General features: G+C 35.4%; 1 protein-coding gene across 4 annotated transcripts in view; it reads left to right on the top strand.

The window, feature by feature from the left end:
- Nucleotides 1–20,948, top strand: part of VAV3 (vav 3 guanine nucleotide exchange factor) — a 424,388-nt gene that overhangs the window by 386,391 nt on the left and 17,049 nt on the right. For all 4 annotated transcript variants that reach the window (XM_011935219.1, XM_011935218.1, XM_011935220.1 and 1 more), the window contains 4 exons: nucleotides 935–969; nucleotides 7,066–7,182; nucleotides 7,746–7,833; nucleotides 13,882–14,011. In XM_011935219.1, the coding sequence (XP_011790609.1) occupies nucleotides 935–969; nucleotides 7,066–7,182; nucleotides 7,746–7,833; nucleotides 13,882–14,011 (370 nt within the window). The remainder of the gene's footprint in view (nucleotides 1–934; nucleotides 970–7,065; nucleotides 7,183–7,745; nucleotides 7,834–13,881; nucleotides 14,012–20,948) is intronic.

Raw genomic sequence — 20,948 nt, 5'->3', positions numbered from 1 at the left:
AAAAAAAAAAAAAAAAATCCCAGTAATAGCATGGGATGCATATATCAGAGATTTGGACATGAGACAAACTATCTCTACTCCTATTCGTAGGAATTTTTAAACTTTGTAACCCTCTCTATACAATGTATTTTATTTCTTATTTTTAACATTAATATACCTGCTCTGTCTTTGTTCATTTTCTATTTGACCATCAGCTGCTACAAATTTTCTTTCTTTGTTTGAATAGAAAATGCAGTATTTTTCCTTGTGCAAAGTTCTATGAGAAAAAAAAGGAAAAATAAGTATTTTTCATGCCTTTTTGTCTGAATAAAGGTTTCTAGTTGGTAGATTTTTAAATCAGAATTTTGAATTTATTACAAAATAAGAATCTCTATCCAGTGTATATTGTTTATTTTGCATGTTTTCCCAATGTCTTGGGGAAAAAAAAGTGCTATTTGGTTTTCTTAATAATGTTTTCACTTTAATTTTCTTTGATAACATTAAATTGCCTTCATAATAAATAATAAAATATTAAAAATATTAAATATCTACATCCACTGTATATTATTTAATTTGCATGTTTTTCCAAGGTCTTGGAAAAGTAAAGTGCTATTCAGTTTTCTTAATAACGTTTTCACTTTAATTTTCTTTGATAGGATTAAATTGCCTTGATAATAAATATTAAAAGTTTCCAGTTCATATTTGCCTGCTATCTCTCCTCTTAGAGTTACAGTGGCAGTAAAATGAATGAAAGAATGAATTAAAGTGAAATGAATTATTTTTTACTTATCTGACATATACTATGATTCACTCTGTATAAAATTGCCAGTGGATAGTTCCAGGACTGTGCTACTTAGGGTTTTATAGAGCTGAGTCAGCTGAACTGAATTAATGATTGATTTCTAAAAGCTTCCCTTAAGTAAACTTAATCTATTTTTGCCTTTTTATATCCTAGGTGCCCAAACCAGTAGATTATTCTTGCCAACCCTGGTAAGTATTAAAAATGTTTATGTAGCTAGGTTGAAATACCATACCCTTAGCTCCAGGATGCCTTAAATGTGGGGATAGTAAACCATATTCCATTTCCATTTGTCTCAGCTAAAGGTGTTTTCAGATGTAACAAAACACCATAATGAATTCATGTATTGCTGACCTTTCCATATCTTTATCTGAGAGGGAGGTGTGTGTGCATGCATGAGCACCCAGTGCCCTTGACAGATAAAGTTGATACCAGCCACAGACAGGAATGGAACATATGCATATGTATCTTATATTTTATGTATTTAATAAAGCAGAGAGAAAAATATGGTTTCATTTTCTAAAACTAAAAATTAGCTCAAAAGGGACAGCAGTAGATTTTTTTAAAAAATTGTTATAGTTTTAGTGATGGGGTCTTGCTCTGTCGCCTAGGATGGAATGCAGTGATGCCATCATAACCCACTGCAGCCTTGAATTCCTGAGCCCAAGTGATCCTCCAAAGTGCTGGGATTACAGGTGTGAGCCACTGCTTGTGGCCGACACTAATAGCTTCTAAAAATAAAATTTACAACATATAACGTGGCAGCAACAAAATATATCATAAAGATAAGGGTACCCTTACCACTTGGCAGCTGGCAGTATCATTAACAAAACCTAGGAAGTGTAGTGGATAGTAATTATTATTTGCTAGATATCTCCAACTATTAAAAAATATATTTAGGATTTAGTATAGTTATGGTTATCGTAATAACTAATATGTACTATTTGTTCTATGCTTTGTGCCGTACATGTTTTGTTTTATTTCTTCAACATTTATATAAGAAAAATGGTGGTGACTGTTGTTATTTTTATGGGTGGAGAAACAAAGAAACAGAACGTGCAGCTAGTGAGTGGTAAAGCCAGAATTCCAAGTTATGCCATCTGTACATTGCTATATTGCCCCCAAAATACAGAATGTGAGCACATTACTCATTTCTATTTGTTTTCCTGAATTTTGCATTTGACTCCTCTTAAAAAGACTGAATCTATTTTTATTTTTTTGATATTAAAATACATGCATAGAAACGAGAGATCAGAATACATATATAAATATAATATCCTGGGAATGTATAGTACTAGTTGGGTTTGCATGTTACCATGTGAGTTATCTGATATTTTTTACATATTCTGATTATTTTCTGTTCTATAACAAAAGCATGGAAAATGCTGAGTTACTTTTCAAAGTGTAGGAATCCATTGTGCAATGTATGGGATTCTCTTCGGGCCCTCGTACACCTCCCCTCCTCTGGAAGTCACTCTATCTTCTGTAGTTACTGTCTACCCTTCCTGATATCCCTCCCTGGGCCTCAGCAATGAGCTTGCTGAAGAATTGCAGCAGGTTTGTGATAGAACTGGGAATGTGCTTCATTTTTACCTGATTGAAGACCATTTGAAGTCATTAGTGTCTGTGGAATTTTAAACTATAGTCCTGAAAGAAATTAAATTTGGAGACTAGAGCTGATAGCATTGACAATCAAACTGAAAAACATTGGGAACTGTTAAAAATCTTGAAAGTGTGATGATTAGGTTTCTTCTGTTATACCATTTTTCATGTAACTGGCATTGTAGTTACAAAGGTAATGATTTGAGAGATGAAATGCTAATACCTCAAACTGCATGGGTTTTATGAAATAAACGTATTAGGTACCTGAGAACCATTCAGGGCACCCGAGGGTAGGCTTTGTACCCTTAGTTTTAAAATGTACCCTTGCCAATATGTAAAATCCTACTGAAAATATGACAAGTTAGAATAATATTATTATTATAAAAGCAAGATGTTCAGGCAAAGGGAGAGCCTTGAAAATAGCAAGAAATAAGGATGTAGTAGAATTTTAAAATTACTTTTCTTTTTTTCTTGAGCAACCTGGACAATCTATTTAAACTAAGCAGGCAGTTTGATGTGAAATGTCGTCTGCTAGGGAACAAAATGATCAACTACCCCAGAAAATAGAACCTTCAATTTTAGAAATACTAAACTATTTAGAGAAAATTACTTTGCATGATGGCATGGTAGTTCTCAAGTCACTGAGAAGTTAAGTATCACCAACTATATTATCTACTCATTATTTCTACATTTAAAAGTAAGCTGTTTGCACAAGGTAAATTTTGTCTCTTGCATACAGAATGAAATAAAATAGAAAATTAAGATGATTATCTTCAATAATCTATGTTTTGGGGTATTAAAAGACAGAAATGAGATTTGGGACTGCAAACTGGGGAACTGTCCTAAAATCTGTATGCAGAACAAGAGATAGATGTCAGGGTCCCTGCCTTTTCCCATAGTAGTCCGAACAAATTGCCCTTTCCTGCAGCAGTAGGAGACACTGGAGTTGGAAGCTATATTATGTGGAAAAGGTGAACCATATAGGGCCTAGATTTGGAAAGATCAAGCCTAGCAGAGACTGGGGAGATGCCATAGTGAAAACAGAGGGCTGTGTATACTGAGTGATGATGCTCTCCAGTTCTCTTGTGTAGCTCAGTTTTAGCACTATGACAGCTGGGTCCCATATACACATACTACTCTGTCTTGGTATTCAGACAGGAATTTGGAAGATTTTTGGCCAAAGAAATGAAATAGGGTTAAAAATCTTAAATCCAGACCTTTGGGTGTTTCTCAGCTCGGTCTTCAGGTTCTTGTCAAATGATCAGATTCAACTGGGCGTAGTGGCTCATACCTGTAATCTCTGCACTTTGGAAGGCCAAGGCAGGCAGATCATGAGGTCAGGAGTTCGAGACCAGCCTGGCCAACATAGTGAAACCCCCGTCTCTACTAAAAATACAAAAAATTAGCCGGACGTGGTGGTGGGTGCCTGTAATCCTAGCTACTCAGGAGGCTGAGGCAGGAGAATTCACTTGAACCCCAGAGGTGGAGGTTGCAGGCCGCCGAGATCATGCCACTGCACACCAGCCCGGGTGACAGTGTGAGATTTCATCTCAAAAAAAAAAAAAAAGGATCAGACTCCTACCCAGTGGACCTACTTTGGTGCTCACACACACAGAGCTTCCAGTCAATTATGTATGCATCCCTCTTAAGTAGGAACAAACAACAAAAAGCAACCATACATTTGAGGAAACCCTTGAACTGAAAAAAAAAGAAAGAGACACTTGAAAGTAGATATTAGAGTGAGCAGACAACTTAAAAAAAAAACTTGTATTTACATCTTCAAAATTAAAAGAAAACTTAAGTTCATTGGATGTAAGCTCAATGTTTTAGAAAACAAATCAAAAAGGAGCTCTTTGAATATTATAGAAGACTTGGAAAATAAAGTTGAGCAAATCTTCCAAATAGTTGGAGATAGGTAATAGAGGAGAAGTGATGTGGAAACTAGGCTATTGACCCAGGGGATACAGCATTCAAGTAGTAGAAATTCCAGAAAGAGAAAACCAAGGACAGCAATTATCAAAGAAATGATACAGAGATTTCTCAGAACCAAAGGACATGTGGCTACAAATTGAAGATACTTCTGAAAGGCCAGGACAATATAAAAAAAAAATTTTTTTCATGAAATTTTGCAGTATAGAGAATACAGAAAGAATTTGAAGGTTTCTAGGAGAAAAAAATCAGGTCACATACAAAGAATTAGAAATGGCATTGAATGGAAATTAAAAGACAATGAATCAATGTATTAATATTTGAGAGCCAAAATAATTTCTCACCTACAATTATTTACCCAATAGCCAAACTATGAATATTTCAATAATATTCATAGCCAAACTATGTATTACTAGGTAAAATAAAATATTTTCATAGATGTGGGACTTTAGAGTATTACACACTGTGTATGTTTAGAAAAAACTGAAGGGTGAGCTTATCAAGGAAGGGGGAGATATAGAAGCCAGGAAAGGGGAGCAAAGAGAAGTCCCAAGACTACAGTAATTCAACAGGCTTAGTAGATCAAGCAGTATCAATTAGAAGAGTGTGGAGGGCTCAGAAGAAAAGGCTCCAGAGAAAATTAACAGGTGGATTATGTGATTGTCTTAATTCAGTTAATGCAGCTATAGGTTGAATATCCCCTATTCAAAATGCTTGGGACCAGAAGTGTTTTGAATTTCAGATTTTTTCAGATTTGGGAATATTTGCATAAACATCATGAGCTATATTCAGGATGGGACCCAAGTGTAAACACAAAATTTATTTATGTTTTATATATATCTTATACACAAAGCCTGAAGGTAATTTTATATAATATTTTAAATTTTGTGCATGAAACAAAGTTTTGACTGCATTTTGACTACAACATAAATTTCAACATGGGTTTTAAGAGGACATTCAAACCATAGCAATGGTGTTGAAAACTGTATTATTGGGAGGTATATTTGGAAGGAATCTGTGATAGAGACAACTTGAACAAACAAAAACATAAGCAATTTTATTTTGGAGAGCAGATATTCTTTGAATGAACACCATGCCAAAACTGGGCCAGTTGACAGCTTGGCTTTGTAGAGGTTACAGAAAGACAAGAGTGAGGAACAGCGCTATAAAGGAGTGAGCAAAGGTGGTAGAAAGAAGATGATTTTTCTTATGTCTAAAATTGATAAGAAATTGTCATATAATTGTTTAGAAATACACAAGTAGAAATGAAAAATAGGTACAGTGTTTGAAATGGGACTTGGAGTAGAATGCTGGTCTGTTGGAATACTGCTGCTTTTTTGTTATTATAATGTGAATGGACTTTTAAAACTACTTTAATGCATAGCTTTGATAAAAATGCATACACTAAATACTAATTGTGATAAGTGTCATGAAAATAGGGATACTGTAGTGAGAATAATGGAGTAGGTAGTACAAGATGCAGGACAACATTCTTTAGATGGTATGGTCAGAGAAGACCCCTCTAAACTTTAACAATGAGAAGGAATATTGTCTTGATAGAGCATGAGTGTTTCCAGACAAGAGTGCAGTCTGTGAGAAGTCTCTAAGCTCAAAAGGAGCTCGAGAAACTCCTGGATCTGAAAGAAGGCTGGAGACTAGTGATGAAGGCAGATATAAGAGATAAAGTTGAAGAGAAGTAGGCATGAATGAGTCAGATTATTACCAGGTCCTAGTAGTTCATGAGTTGTTATAACTTTTCTTTTAACACAAGGTACCATCTGCATAAAATGCCCTTAATTCCTCTTTTATACTAGAGGGAAACCTAACATGTCCTCCATCAACAAACTTTTATTGAATGCCTGCCATGTGCATTTTAAATGAATATTAAGTTTGCATTGGAGGTGAATGTTTATACTGAGTTACATGAGAGTCTATGTGTGAACCAGAGGATTTTCAGGTATATTAATTATTGGCTAGCTTTGAAAGAGAACCAATCTAAACAGAATTTTTCTTTTAAGTTCTATTGACTAAAATCTCTGATGTATCTTGCCAGGAGATTTTACACCTATATATGATTTGAGGGGTCATTAAAGATTATTTTAAGATTGAATTTGGGCCTTTTGTTTTTATAGTTATTATGAAGCTTCTGTATGCTTAAGGCCAGCAAAATCTAGGGAGATTGAATTCTGGTTTTGAAAAATATCTACCTTTTAAAACTAAATTTTACTCATTATAACTAATTGCTTGAGAAAATTTGTTATCAAAATTGTGGACTATATGAATTAATCTCATATCAAAAAAATAATTATTTAAAATAACATTACTAGAATTTTTTTAAAAAAGATACTTAAAGGAGATTTCATTTCATAGTATATGTAGAAAAGCTAAAATAAGTGTGTCCGTGTATCTTATACAGGGCAGTCTCTCCCTACAAGTCTTTTTCCTTCCTGTCCTTAAGCTCCCACAACTGTGTTTTTACCCAATACCCACTGACTCCTCTTTGTCCCATTTGTTTACTAGGTGCTTAGAGGGTATTAGGCACTGTTCATTTTGCTGTTGTTAGCTTTGTAGAGCATTTGTGTTTGGACGTATTAAAGGACCTTTTACTGATTTATTTTTCTTAAACAATGTAATTAATACAGAATTACCAACAGCTCAGCTCTGCCACTGAATTAAATATTGAGAGATACTTACTTTTAGCCTCTGTTCTCTTCCAGGTATATTATCCAAATTTTCTGTGTCATTGTTTTTTACAGGTATGCTGGAGCAATGGAAAGATTGCAAGCAGAGACTGAACTTATTAATAGGGTAAATAGTACTTACCTTGTGAGGCACAGGACCAAAGAGTCAGGAGAATATGCAATTAGCATTAAGTAAGTAGGACAAGTACTTTTACAGAAATAGATTTCCTGTTTTCATAATTGCATAGACCATCTGACATGTATAACACTGAAGTTGAAAACCAAAGTTCTAATTGCAGAAGAAATAATGCATCTATCCAGACAGTTCATTAATACTTGAAAATATCTTTGAAAAACAGTAAAAAGTGTTATAGGCTGCTAATTGGCATATTAGATTTCTTTCATAATATTATGTTTTGGTGGTTTGATGTGTGTATATTTCTAGTAAATACTAACAGTATAAATTTCTAGATTTTTGTCTTATTTTTCTACATTCTCAAATTGAACTTACTAAATAAATTGCACATAATGAATAGTCAAATCCAACCTCCCTTCTCACTTCAAATATTGGTTGTATCCTCAACCAATCCAGTAAATATATTTTGTTAATTAGCTGTCACCAGTGTATTGGCATAGGTATATATTTTGTCTGCAGAATTAATTCCTATAATGTTATTGGGGCATGCCCTCTGGTAATTATTGATTTCTACTGATTAAAAACACATTTATATTCATAAGTTATTCATTGCCCACAGGTACAATAATGAAGCAAAGCACATCAAGATTTTAACAAGAGATGGCTTTTTTCACATTGCGGAAAATAGAAAATTTAAAAGTTTAATGGTAAGCATTGATTATTTCTTTTCAATCTGGGATCCTTATTTTTCTTTTTTAGAAAGGTCATTTTAATTCTATAGTTTCTTGGAAATTTTGCTCACTGAAAAGTTAAAGAGAATCGTATTCTAATTTTGCAACAAAATCCTGAAAATTCTAATTTAAAAATCTCTAAGTTTTATATTGCTCAAATCATATTCTTCATTGTAAATTGTTTTCAGGTTTTAGATACAGTTTTGGTTTGTGTTTAAATGACACAACGGATTTTTAATATAACTTTCTTTCCTCTTTTTTCTTCCTTTGCCTCTGTGTCCTGATTCAGGCAGAGGACAGTATTTTAAATTATAACACAAAAAGTTGTAATTAGTAAAATATGTCTAAAATTTGGGTCCATTTTTTATAAAGTGCAGTGTAAAGTCAAATTGAAAAGATTTTTGTATTTTCTGCTATTTTAAGTGATCTCTACCGTGGTTCTCATTCATTACCTTGGATAATTATGCATTAACAAGGTAACATTTTTGCCACTTAACAGTTGATATTTCATAGGAATTGTGTATTTAAATGGAAATAGTATATTGTCAAATCACATCAAATGAATAAGGATTATTCCCACAGTTTTAAAAAAATACAACTGATTCATACTTTTGTTGGCATATAAGAATATTTTGTGTATGTCATTTAAACAATGCGTGTATGTCATCATGTATGCATTGCTAACAGTAAACTCTCTAAGTTCACATTTCCTTAAGTGGTCTCAGGTATGTTTCTCAAGTTTGGTAGTTTCTTGAGATAATGAAGAGTTTGGATATAGGACATAAGATGCATTTGTACTGCTAAGTACCTTGAGTAACATTGGGAAGGACCACTCATTGACTGAACCATCAATCAAATGATACATACTGCATCCTTCCAGAAAACATCTCAAAGCACTTTACAGATGTTAACATTAAAGTTAAACTGAGTGTAATGGAGCCTTACAAAGTAGGCCAGCTTGAATACCTTATCCAAAAATTTAGAGCTGCTTCAAGGCAGGTGTCAGTGTTTTAAAGAAATAGAAACATCTTGAGTTGAAAGAAAAATAAAATCTCTATGGATATAAAGATCATTCCCAGTTCAAAAGCTAAGGATGGGCAGCAAGGTCGTATCCTGGAAAATGTAAACTCTGTCAAATTTGTAACCAAGATCCAGGCATCCTCCCTGCTGGAAGTAACTTACATTCTGTTGAAACAAGCAGGCTGAGCACAGAGAGAATTGGACCAGAGGAGGTTCCTCATAAAACGAAAACTTGGAGGGAGGTGGCAAGTGGATGCACAAATAATGAATGACAGACACAGCTGAGACATGATAAAAGCATGCACAGGGGCTCTCCACATCTCTGCAAGACACACCAGCTTGAGCTTTCACCTGCAGAACTTCCTTGGATGGTAATGAGGCTGCTCCACAGTGCTGTAGTTACTATGGGACTTAAAAAAACTGCTGCAGGGCCAAAGATAACTGCCAGCCTTGCAGGCTTTGAAAGTAGCAAAAGTAACTCCCATCAGAGGAGACAAGCAAAGAAGATGAAAGGAATAGGCACTGAAAAGGGCCAATCAATTTAGCTTTGTGTTACCTGAGTTCAACTCAAGGAAGTTCTTCAGAAGCCAAGGTTAGATGTGAAAAGCCAGTAATACCAGTGACCTGGATTAGTAGACATAGATGCATGAGTTCCTATCTGCATGTAAAGCTGTGATTATAGTGAAAGCAATAGAGACCCAGCATTAAAAAAAAATTGTGTCAGAGAGCCTTAAAAGTTTCTACAATAATATTCTCTGGAAAAAGAACTAAAAGTACTTCTCATGGGACTAAAGTAAGCTTTTCGTATATGTTATGTATAAAATCTCAGCAATGCCACTATTAGAGACATGTACATATGTGGTTTTTTTCTCCATATCTGGGCATCTTTTGTAAGGAAGCACTAATAACAGCATGTTAAAGGGAAGGGACTAAGAATGTTAGCACAGCAAAATGAAACTAATAAACATTAGCAAAGGATGTAATTGTGGAAAGAAAAACAAGGAGCTGGAAAAAATCTCAGTATCAGAAAAGCACTTTTGTCAGGTTTAGCAAATAACTGTAAAAATTACTGAAGAGGCAGCTGAACTAATCTGAAGTTACCCCTCCTTTTGGTTTCTGTTCATTTGTTGAGCAAATTTATATTGAGTCCTTACTATGTGAAATCACTTTCTGGAGAACTCAAAAGGACTCAACCGTTCTAAAAAGAAGCTTTAAGAATCGGTAAGTATGTCTACACCAAGAACTTCACCGTAGAGCACTCCTTGGAACCTAGGCTGGGAAATGCCACATGAATACTTGGTCAGAAGGAATGGCTCATGTTTTAGCAACCTGAACTTCTGGAAGGAGGTAGAAGATGATTAACTGGTGTGAAGGCTTCTCAAAATCAAGATCATACTAACTTCAAAGAGTTACCCTTTACCATGTTGGAGTTAAACACATTTCCCTATTATAAGTAAGGAGTGATCTGTGGAGTTGTTTCTTAAGAATAGTTCAGTATCCTCTTATTATTGTTATTAGTATACTCTTGTATCTGTGAAACACAACAGGGCCTGGAATTAAATTTAAATCTGGAAAGCGTGTAAAACATAAGCAAACTCCAGAGCTTCTTTTACATTAACTGGTTTCTCAATGAGAAGGTTGACATTAGGTGGTTATGACCTAACCTTTTTCCCTTGAGTTTCACTAGCTTGGTTAATCAGAATCTTTGTTTTTCTTAGTCATTAAATGCAAATCCTAAATGAATTTCTGTATCCAGATTACAAGGCATTAATTTTGTTCTAATTTTCATGTATGCCAGACAGTCCATGTCCAAATGCTGTTTATAAACCATCTCCATTGCCTGTTTCCTTGGTAATTGGAATGACTGGCTCTCACTCATTATTTTTAAGAGACTTGAATTGTTGACACTGCTGTGTCAGTGTGAGATAAGGAAAGCTTAGCGATTTCTTTTGTTTAGAGTCTTCTTATTTACTTGTTGTACCTGAAGGTCAATGACTGTTAAAGCAGGGGTGGATTAGACTAAAATACAGAAAGCATAAAGGCAAATTGGAAAAGATCCATAGTGATACTATTTAATTCTACCCAGTTAGAAACATGTAGGAAGATTTACCCTCATAAGACTGTAAAAATGGAACTAAAATATCTTCCATGCTTAGTGAAGTGATAAAGAGTGTTTTGCATTTTACTAAGCCGCATGACCCTAGGCCTTGGAAAACTCATTTTTTCTTCCATAAAATTTGGGGGTGGGTGAGTATTAAATAATCACCAAATCCTTTTTCAGTATAATAATTCTATGGTTTCTAGCCAAATTCACATAAATTGTAATTCATAGCAAAAATCATAAAATTCATATTACCGATAACAAAATTATGTTGACGTTCAAAGCTATAGTTTATAATTCCTTTCAAGTTTGTTTTCACATTTGCTAAAGAAAATAACACATTTTACTCAATTTAAGTAATAAGACTAGGAGAAAACTCTTCGGTATCATTTGTACCAATGACATTATGTGTGTGTGTGTGTGTATGTGTGTGTGTGTGTATTTCTTCCAGAGACCTCACAAAATTTTGCTTCATATTTTAAAAAAAATAAGTAGAAATATTGGTCACTAAGTAGAATTTAATTCTATGCCTTGTCTGTGCAAAACATGTTAAAATTCACCAAAATACAAATGCATATTCTGATAATTGAAACCATTTTGGAGACACAAATTTCTACAGGGTCTTTTGTTTCTTTTTCTCTTTTTTTTTAAAGGTCAGTCTGATTACAAATTTCTTGCTTCAACAAGGACCCACATTATCTGGGCCCAAGGAAGAAAGGAAGAAATACATATTTTTCAAGTTATAGATATAATATTTGCAAGACCCTAACATCTTAAGTCTTAAGAAAATAAAGTACCTAGTACATCATGAACACATAGCAAAAACTACTTCACTTTTGCCTCCCTGTTTTTTTTACGTGTGTTTTTTGGTGTTTTGTTTTGTTTTGTTTTGAGACAGGGTTTCATTCTTGTTGCCCAGGCTGGAGTACAGTGGCAAGGTCTCAGCTCACTGCAACCTTCACCTCCCGGGTTCAAGTGATTCTCCTGCCTCAGCCTCCCAAGTAGATGGGATCACAGGCACCTGCCACCACACCTGGCTAACTTCTTTGTATTTTTAGTAGAGACAGGGTTTCACCATGTTGGCCAGGTTGGTCTTGAACTCCTGACCTCAGGTGATCCACCTGCCTCAGCCTCTCAAAGTGCTGAAATTACAGGCACAAGCCACCATGCCCAGCCCTTGTTTTTGTATTTACATTTGGTAGGCACTATTTGCTAATAGTATGATATAGTTAAGAGCACAAACTTGGGAGAAAGACGCTAGCTGTGTGACTGCGTAAGTTTACTTACCTTACTGAGATTTGAGCTTCAATAGGAATAAGGTCCATTTCATAATGTTCTTGAGTGAAGGTTATAAGAAACTATGTAAAGGGCCTGGCACATGGGATAATGTGGTTGCTGTTACGATTTTTCACATGTATTAGGTACTTTATATATTCTTTGTTGTCATCTGTGAAATGGTTTATTAGCCCCATTTTGTAGGTGCGATTGAAAAATCGCCGTTTGCCTTATCCAGTGCTTTAGCCAAACTGTTTTGCTTTAAGCGTGTGAAAGGTGATCTTTGTTTATCACCTTTGTGTCTGTTTCCAGCCTGCCTGCTCTACCTAAAATGATCTTTCCCCGGTTCCTGGCTATTGTAATTTTACTAGTTCTTCAGTTTAAGCCAAGCTACATGTATTACAAAACTTTCCGTCATCCTTCTCATTGGATACACAAAACCAAGTTCTCTCTCCTGCCTTTGAACTTTCCCTTCCCTTGATGAGAACTCCTCAAGGGCAGGAGGCTTAGCTTTGTAATCTCTGTGACCCCTGAAGCTCCTGGTACAGTGCATTCCACAACACACTCAAGTTTTGTCTTAAATAATAAATCATCAATGATTCTCTTTTTCTTCTTTCAGCTGATTTTTGGACTCATTGATTTGTTTGGGGAACTTTGAACGTAACCACTGAACACAGATATTAAGTTGATGGCAGTGGGATTTTTAGAAGAATTGAGTGGTTTTTTTTTTTTTCTGTTTTTTTATTTTTAAACAGGTGCTCCAATAAAAGCATTGAATAATTAACTTAAAAGTGATTTTTCTTTTATTTTCATTTCAGATATTTATTAAAAAATTTTATATCTATAGTACTCATTTGATGATAAGATACATTTTTATTGTGAATTATTATTCAGTTTCAGTTTACAGTAGAGAGATTCAGATTTCTGCGGAATCTATGAAACCAACCTGTGAAATTTTCTGAAACTATAATTTGAAGGATGGTATATGGTTATTACATTAGGCTTAGATGTATGTAAGACAAATTATTTATAAGAGAAAATTGGAAAGAATTACATTGACTTCTGTGAGTAGCAGATATGTGGAGCTATGATGGGTACTATACTTCATCAGAAACTAAAAACAATGTCAAGTACCATTTGTACTTTATCAAGTTTTGTTTACCATGAAAAAGTGTAAGTTTGTTTTTCTGCCATTTTGAAAGAAAGTAAGTGCAGGAAACTAGAAATTGCTATATATTCAGCAAGCAGCTGTTCCTTTTATTTTGGTTTAGAAAGGCAAGTATTTCATAAATAAGAACAATAATTACTACTCTGAAACTGAGATTTAGTATGGTTTCTTTTCATTTTCTACATCTGACTGAAGACTAACAGGATGTTCTCCATCTGTGAATAACAACAGGGGGTAACTCATATTGTTAATGGCCTGAGTAACAAGGACAGCTATTAGGTAGGTGTCATGTACATCCAGACAACAGGGAGAGATTATCATTTACTTAATCTTCCATATACTTGTGGAAAATTTAGCATTAAATTGGTCATCCTTATATTGTATTTATGTGCTGAGGAGTTCATGTGTTTGAGAACAAAAGTATCTTTATCAAAAATATGTTTGCTTCTTTTTTCCAAAGGAACTTGTAGAGTACTACAAGCATCATTCTCTCAAGGAAGGGTTCAGAACCTTAGATACAACTCTGCAGTTTCCATACAAGGAGCCAGAACATTCAACTGGACAGAGGGTTAATAGAGCAGGCAACAGCTGTGAGTATTATAATTGAGAATACAATTTACTGTCACGTAAAAATTAGATGCACAATAACATTAAACATCTTCATTCCAAATTTTAACATGTAACCAATGGATGTGCTAATGCATGAGCAAGGACTTTTTTTCTGGAGTTCAGTAGAGTCAGATGGATCAACAGGCTTGTGAACACATCTAATTATAGATCTTTATGGCAAATTAAAAATTATGTTTATGTTCAAAAATCCATCAGAAATGTAAAAGATATGCTAATATTTACATTTTATACTTTTCATTGACTTTAATATTAACTAAACTCTTTTTAACTTACATGTAATGTGTGTGGTCATAATTCTGTTTGAGTAATAGTATTTAAGCAGGGCTGGTACACAGCTCTCCAGTTTGCCTAGTATCTCAAATCTGCTTATGGTATATTTCAGTGACTACTTTCAGAATTTTGATATTACTAATGTGTTTTTTTGGATGCTAGTATTTCTAAAACCATACATTAGCCACTTTCTTTCAGACTGAGCCCTGTGCCACAACTAATCACAAAAGATTAGCATGCAAACAAAAACATGTTATGGTTGGACTGTGAGTCTAAGTTGAAAACCTTTTTTCTCATCGTTTAATGTTACATAATCTTCCTGGAGATAGATATAGCACGTAACAAAAAAAAAAATTGAAAAATGTCATCAGGAAGGTGTGAGTGTATTCTCTTAATTTGATATCATTTTATTTTTTTAAATAAGTGTTTTGGGGAAGAAATGAATACAATTTCATTACTCTTAGAATCTTTAGCCTAAGCAAAACTAGGATATCTAGAGGTATTTGAAAACAGAATTTGCATCAGTGTAATATAACTTAATATTTTTCCCTAAAAGCAGAAACTAAAAGGGGAACAGGTAATGCTCTGGGTTTCAACAACATCAGTGAAGTTTTATACATTTCAATTTAAGTAAACAAACAGTCTGTCACATCAACTGACATGTTTTTTATTCAAGTAACTTAATAGATGTTCTCCTCACAGTGATCAATGGTGTATGCCTAAGCTCGTACAATGAAAGTAGAGTGAACTTTATGTTAAAACTTTAAACACCGATTACATTTTATCTTGTTATTTTGTAGCCCAAGATTACCTGATTATTTTAGATTCTCAAATAGGCATAATTTTTGCTCATTCAAAAATGAAAGTTTTCTCTAAAAACAATTTTCCTACAAATTTCTTAAAACTCTGTTGAATCTGTGACATTTCCCCCAGCATGAAACATGTACTTTTCAAAGCTCTGTTTCTTTGCCTTCCCAGCAGCAAGAGATAATGAAGGTTGCCAGGGAGTTTGGTTAGATGAAAAATCCTATTTGAGTCGTTCACTTAGCTCTAGAGAACCTAGGAGGGAGAAGTGGGTAGACAGGGAGAACAATGTCCCATGTTAGGTAGGAAGGTCACTACCCCTCATATTTCACTCTGTGGTTCACTCCCAGCCAATTCTTAGTGTTTAATACATGGAAGTACTCAGAGAATGTCGCCGGCAATGAATGAAGTTGCCTAACTTAAAATGTTGTCTCATGTTTAATGAAGTTTTTTTGAGGTGGAGTCTCGCTCTGTCGCCTGGGCTGGAGTGCAGTGGCCGGATCTCAGCTCACTGCAAGCTCCGCCTCCCGGATTTACGCCATTCTCCTGCCTCAGCCCCCCCCCCGAGTAGCTGGGACTACAGGCGCCCGCCACCTCGCCCGGCTAGTTTTTGTATTTTTAGTAGAGACGAGGTTTCACCATGTTAGCCAGGATGGTCTCGATCTCCTGACCTCGTGATCCGCCCGTCTCGGCCTCCCAAAGTGCTGGGATTACAGGCTTGAGCCACCGTGCCCGGCACGTTTAATGAAGTTTTTAATGCTCAAACTTGTTTGATAACTAAGAAGGAAATTACAGGGCATTTTAAGCATAGGCAGTAGAATGTGTTTGAATATCCATGCTAGCCCCAGATAAATTTTTCAACTAATAAAGTCATGAGTTCAAACTTCCCTACCCAGTCTTTTTAAGAAATTCTGACAACTTAAGTCAAGCCACTAAAACTTTTTTTTGTAATTGTGAAGGGAAATCAAACAATTCATTTAAAATTTTATATTTGTTGTAGTTTGGTTTTGTTCATCAATTATTCATTCGTTAAACAGATATATATTAAACATCTAGCACACTCAAGGCACTGTTCTGGTTCTGCAATACAGCAATTAAGAAAACAAAGTTCCTACCTTTATGGAGTTTACATTTTAATGGGGAGACTCAGGCAAGTCTGGCTTGGAGGAGTTTCATATTTTTATATAGAGTGGTCAGGGAAGATCTCCCTCATAAAGGGACTTAAAAGGAAAGAAGGGTAGTGGGTTAGTAATGATTGCACTGTGGTTAACACTCCAAGATTAGTCATTCGTTACTGCAAAGAAGGATTACAATCTTAGATCAAATTTGTGATACCATCCCAATGATTGATTTACTTTATACTAACTTTGTATAAAATTAGAGGAAGACTAAGAAGGTTCTGGGAACTAAATGAGGTGTTCTATATAAAGCACTTAGGATAGTGCTCTTACATGGTAAACAGTAAAAGTTACTGCTGACTCTACAACTTCTACTTCCTCTACTACTGCTGCTACTTCTAACTCTTATTCTAACACAGCACTTTCCTATATTTCTAAGGCTTGAATACATTTACTAATTATGACTCATAGCAATGTACATCTTTGCCTTTATGATATTTTAAATATAACTTGCTTATTTTTATACCAAGACTTGATAAAAGTTCACCCTTAAAGAAAGACTGCTTCTGTTTTTATGCATTTTATACATCCCAGGAAGTGACATGTTTGTATATAGAAAGATTGTGCAAGATGTCTTCATATTGCTTACTTTTGGTTCATAGCTTTAGGTATGCTGCTATCATCTAAAAATAACATTCACCAAGCAGTATTACCTTGGGATACTGGGTTGGACAGAAATGGCATCTCCATTACTTCTAAAAGGCCTTGGAGGATACAGAGCAGGCAAGGTAAAGCTTGGAACCATTCTGTGTTCTGAGTAGAGGTTGAGAATAGAACTTCAACTCCTGAAACCTGCTGTTTTTTATTCTTACTATTTTTAAATAATCTAGTCACCTTGGAAAAGAAAGCCCCAGGACACTGTAGAGGCCACTTACTTTTGGCCTACTCTAGGTTAGAATGTCCTTAGAATGTTTACCAATTATTTTTTCAAGTATGTACAATGTGATAAGATTATGACAGGACTATCTTATGCAAATGCAAAATAACATTTAAAAAGATGCTGATTAGAATTAAGCAAGTGTCCAAAGTATTGGGCAAGGAGCATAACATTTTAAAGTTAGGAGCCCATTGTAGGCCATCTCTCAGCCTGTCTCCCAGAGAGATGGGATTTTATCTTTGTCTTTGGAATGACTTAAGAACATTTCTAACTGAGAAGAAAAGAGAGAAAGAAAAAGAACAAAGGGAGAACTCAAGGCATAGCAGGGAGCTATTGGGCTTCCCCTAGAAACTTCAGTGACTCTGTGAAAGTTGTTCTGCAGATCTTTGTAAAAATCCCATTATTTTCCAAAATGGTCATCTCAAACCTGCCTTAGATTGCTTTAGGTTTACCTGTAGGGCTTGCATATTTGTAGGGCATTAAATTGACTTTTGCCTTTCTTGCTCTCCAATGAACACTTAATTATTTTCAGGTCTGCCAGAGTAGCTGTCTGACCTTAGGCAAGTCACTTAGCCTGTCTGGGCCTTAGCTTTCTCATCTCATGAATGAGGAATGAGATTAGAGGTTTTATAATGTTCTTTTAAAAATAGCATCTTAGGTTTTTTTCCTTTGTGTGCATGAGAGAAGCAGGTAAGGTAATGTTAGCAGATTGATGCATCAGGAAAAGTTGTATGGTTAGCTATTTGTGACCCATAAGCGGAACTTAAATATTTTGCCTAGTTTTTATTTGTAGAGAATTTGTTGGGCCGCAGAGTTGGGTAATTTTTTAAAATGGCTGTCGCTGTATTTATATAATATCCAAGTGTCTTCTGTAAGAACTTATTAATTACAAAAGAGTAATAGTAATAACCAAGTGATCAAAGTTAACGTCACTAATAATGGGACAAATAAATATCATGTACCTCCTAATATAATGCTCCCAGTAGGACACGCCAACACTTTGGTGGTATTATTGTCCCCAAAAAGCGTAAGTGGAATCTAATCCTGAGGAAACGTCAGACAATTCCAAACTAAAAGACATTCTGCAAAATAATTGGTCTATATTTTAAAAATTTCAATGTCATTAAAGAAAAAGAAAGTCTGAGGAACTGTTTCAGATTAAAGGAGACCAACAGATATGACAACTACATATAACATGGTTTGGACTGAATCCTAGAACAGGGGTTGAGAAGATACGTATATATATACACACACACGTGTGTGTATAGTAACATATATTTTGTATATGTTATAAAATGTGTATATATGTTGCTATAAAAGATGTGATACAATTGGCAAATTTTGAATAAATTCTCTTAAGAAATAGCACATCAAAGCAATTTTCTGCTTTTGATAATTGTACTGTGGTTATACAAGAGAAGAGAATATCTCTGTTTTTAGGGAATATGTGCTGAGTATTTAGCAATAAGGGGCATTATGTCTGCAATTTATTCTCAAGTGGCTCAGGAAAAATACATAGATTGATAAAGCAAACATCATAAATTGTTAACATTTGGGCAGTCTGAATGAAAAATATGTGGGAATTCCTTTTGTTATCCTTGCTATTTTAAGTCTGAAATATTTCAGAATAGAAGTTTTCAGTTGTGGAGATGATCCCGTTTGCTGGCTGTATCTGAAGAATTGGTGGGTAGTGATAGTGTCCTTCTTTTGCCTGCTTCAGACATAGAAGGGTCTGGTCTGTTAATTTCAGGACATGTGGAACACTAGCCTATACTGAACAGATCATATTTGGTTTTTTTTGGGTATTTTTGTTTTTTTATTATTATTATACTTTAAGTTCTAGGGTACATGTGCATAACGTGCAGGTTTGTTACATATGTATATTTGTGCCATGTTGGTGTGCTGCACCCATCAATTCGTCAGCACCCATCAACTCATCATTTACATCAAGTATAACTCCCCATGCAATCCCTCCCCCCTCCCCCTCCCCATGATAGACCCCGATGTGTGATGTTCCCCTTCCCGAGTCCAAGTGATCTCATTGTTCAGTTCCCACCTGTGAGTGAGAACATGCGGTGTTTGGTTTTCTGTTCTTGTGATAGTTTGCTGAGAATGATGGTTTCCAGCTGCATCCATGTCCATACAAAGGACACAAACTCATCCTTTTTTATGGCTGCATAGTATTCCATGGTGTATATGTGCCACATTTTCTTAATCCAGTCTGTCACTGATGGACATTTGGATTGATTCCAAGTCTTTGCTATTGTGAATAGTGCCACAATAAACATACGTGTGCATGTGTCTTTATAGCAGCATGATTTATAATCCTTTGGGTATATACCCAGTAATGGGATGGCTGGGTCATATGGTACTTCTAGTTCTAGATCCTTGAGGAATCGCCATACTGTTTTCCATAATGGTTGAACTAGTTTACAGTCCCACCAACAGTGTAAAAGTGTTCCTATTTCTCCACATCCTCTCCAGCACCTGTTGTTTCCTGACTTTTGAATGATTGCCATTCTAACTGGTGTGAGATGGTATCTCATTGTGGTTTTGATTTGCATTTCTCTGATGGCCAGTGATGATGAGCATTTTTTCATGTGTCTGTTGGCTGTATGCATGTCTTCTTTTGAGAAATGTCTTGAACAGATCATATATGAAGCCATCTGTTCCTTACCTGGGACCTCATTGGATCTGCTTCCTTCCTTCCTTCCTTCCTTCCTTCCTTCCTTCCTTCCTTCCTTCCTTCATTCATTCATTCATTCATCCCTCTATCCTGCAAATATTTTCAATACTTAGCATATGCTAGGCCCTGTGCTAGATACTGAAATTATAATAGTGAATAAGATTCACAATCTGGTGAACAAGAACAGACAAAAACAAACGCCTTCAATAATCACAATTTTGATCATCTTTATGAAGCTGAAGCATAAGTACAAGGAAATGGGAGCAAGACCATTTAGCCTGTAGGGTCAGAGAAGGACTTTTTGAAGAAGTGACAGTCAGACTAAACTTAAAGGATCTATGAGAGCTGTCAGGGTGTGGGGTGGTAGCCAATAGGGAACCTGCATAGCGAAGAGGTCACTTGTGTGAAGGCTCATAAGCAGTGGAGAACTTTGTATGTTTAAGGAACTGAAAAAGGACCAATGTGTTGGGAGTATAGTGAGTGGATTCTGATATTTGCAGCAGGAAAGTATTGAAGTGTTACAGACAGAAAATGACATGAACTAATTTACATTGTTTTGAAAGACCACTGACTGCTCCTGAGGAGTGGCCTGGAGGGAGGCATGCACAGAGGGGAGATGAGTTAGGAGGCTATTGCAGATGTCCATGAGAGGAATAAGCATGCTTTGGGCATGAGTTGCATAGTGACAGTAGAGAAGGACAGTGGCAGGTTTGCATATATCTTAGAGGTTGAGTTGATTGGACAAAGGATTTGAAATCAAATTAGCACAATTATGGTACATAAGTATTTGCTTTGGACAAGTGGCAAGTGATAAAACCATTGACAAACCAGGAAACAGAAGAGAAAGAACAGATTTAAGAGAAAAGGTAATATATTCAGTTTTGCAGTGTTTAGATACCTGCAGATATTCAATGATTCAGGATGCAGCTGGCACTAAGGAGAGTAGTCTGGATTGAAGGTAGAATTTGATGAATCATTAGTACTTCATTTCATAGTTCACATAGAGTATAGTGATGTGAGAATTATAGGCATTTGTATATAGGCTTAATTTCTTCTGGTGCATTGTTCTCTGGAGCCCTAGG

Source organism: Colobus angolensis, unplaced genomic scaffold, assembly GCF_000951035.1.
Source record: "Colobus angolensis palliatus isolate OR3802 unplaced genomic scaffold, Cang.pa_1.0 Scaffold141, whole genome shotgun sequence".
NCBI lineage: Eukaryota > Metazoa > Chordata > Mammalia > Primates > Cercopithecidae > Colobus > Colobus angolensis.
Note: the sequence above shows the minus strand (reverse complement) of the source record. Positions and strands in the feature narration are given on the sequence as shown.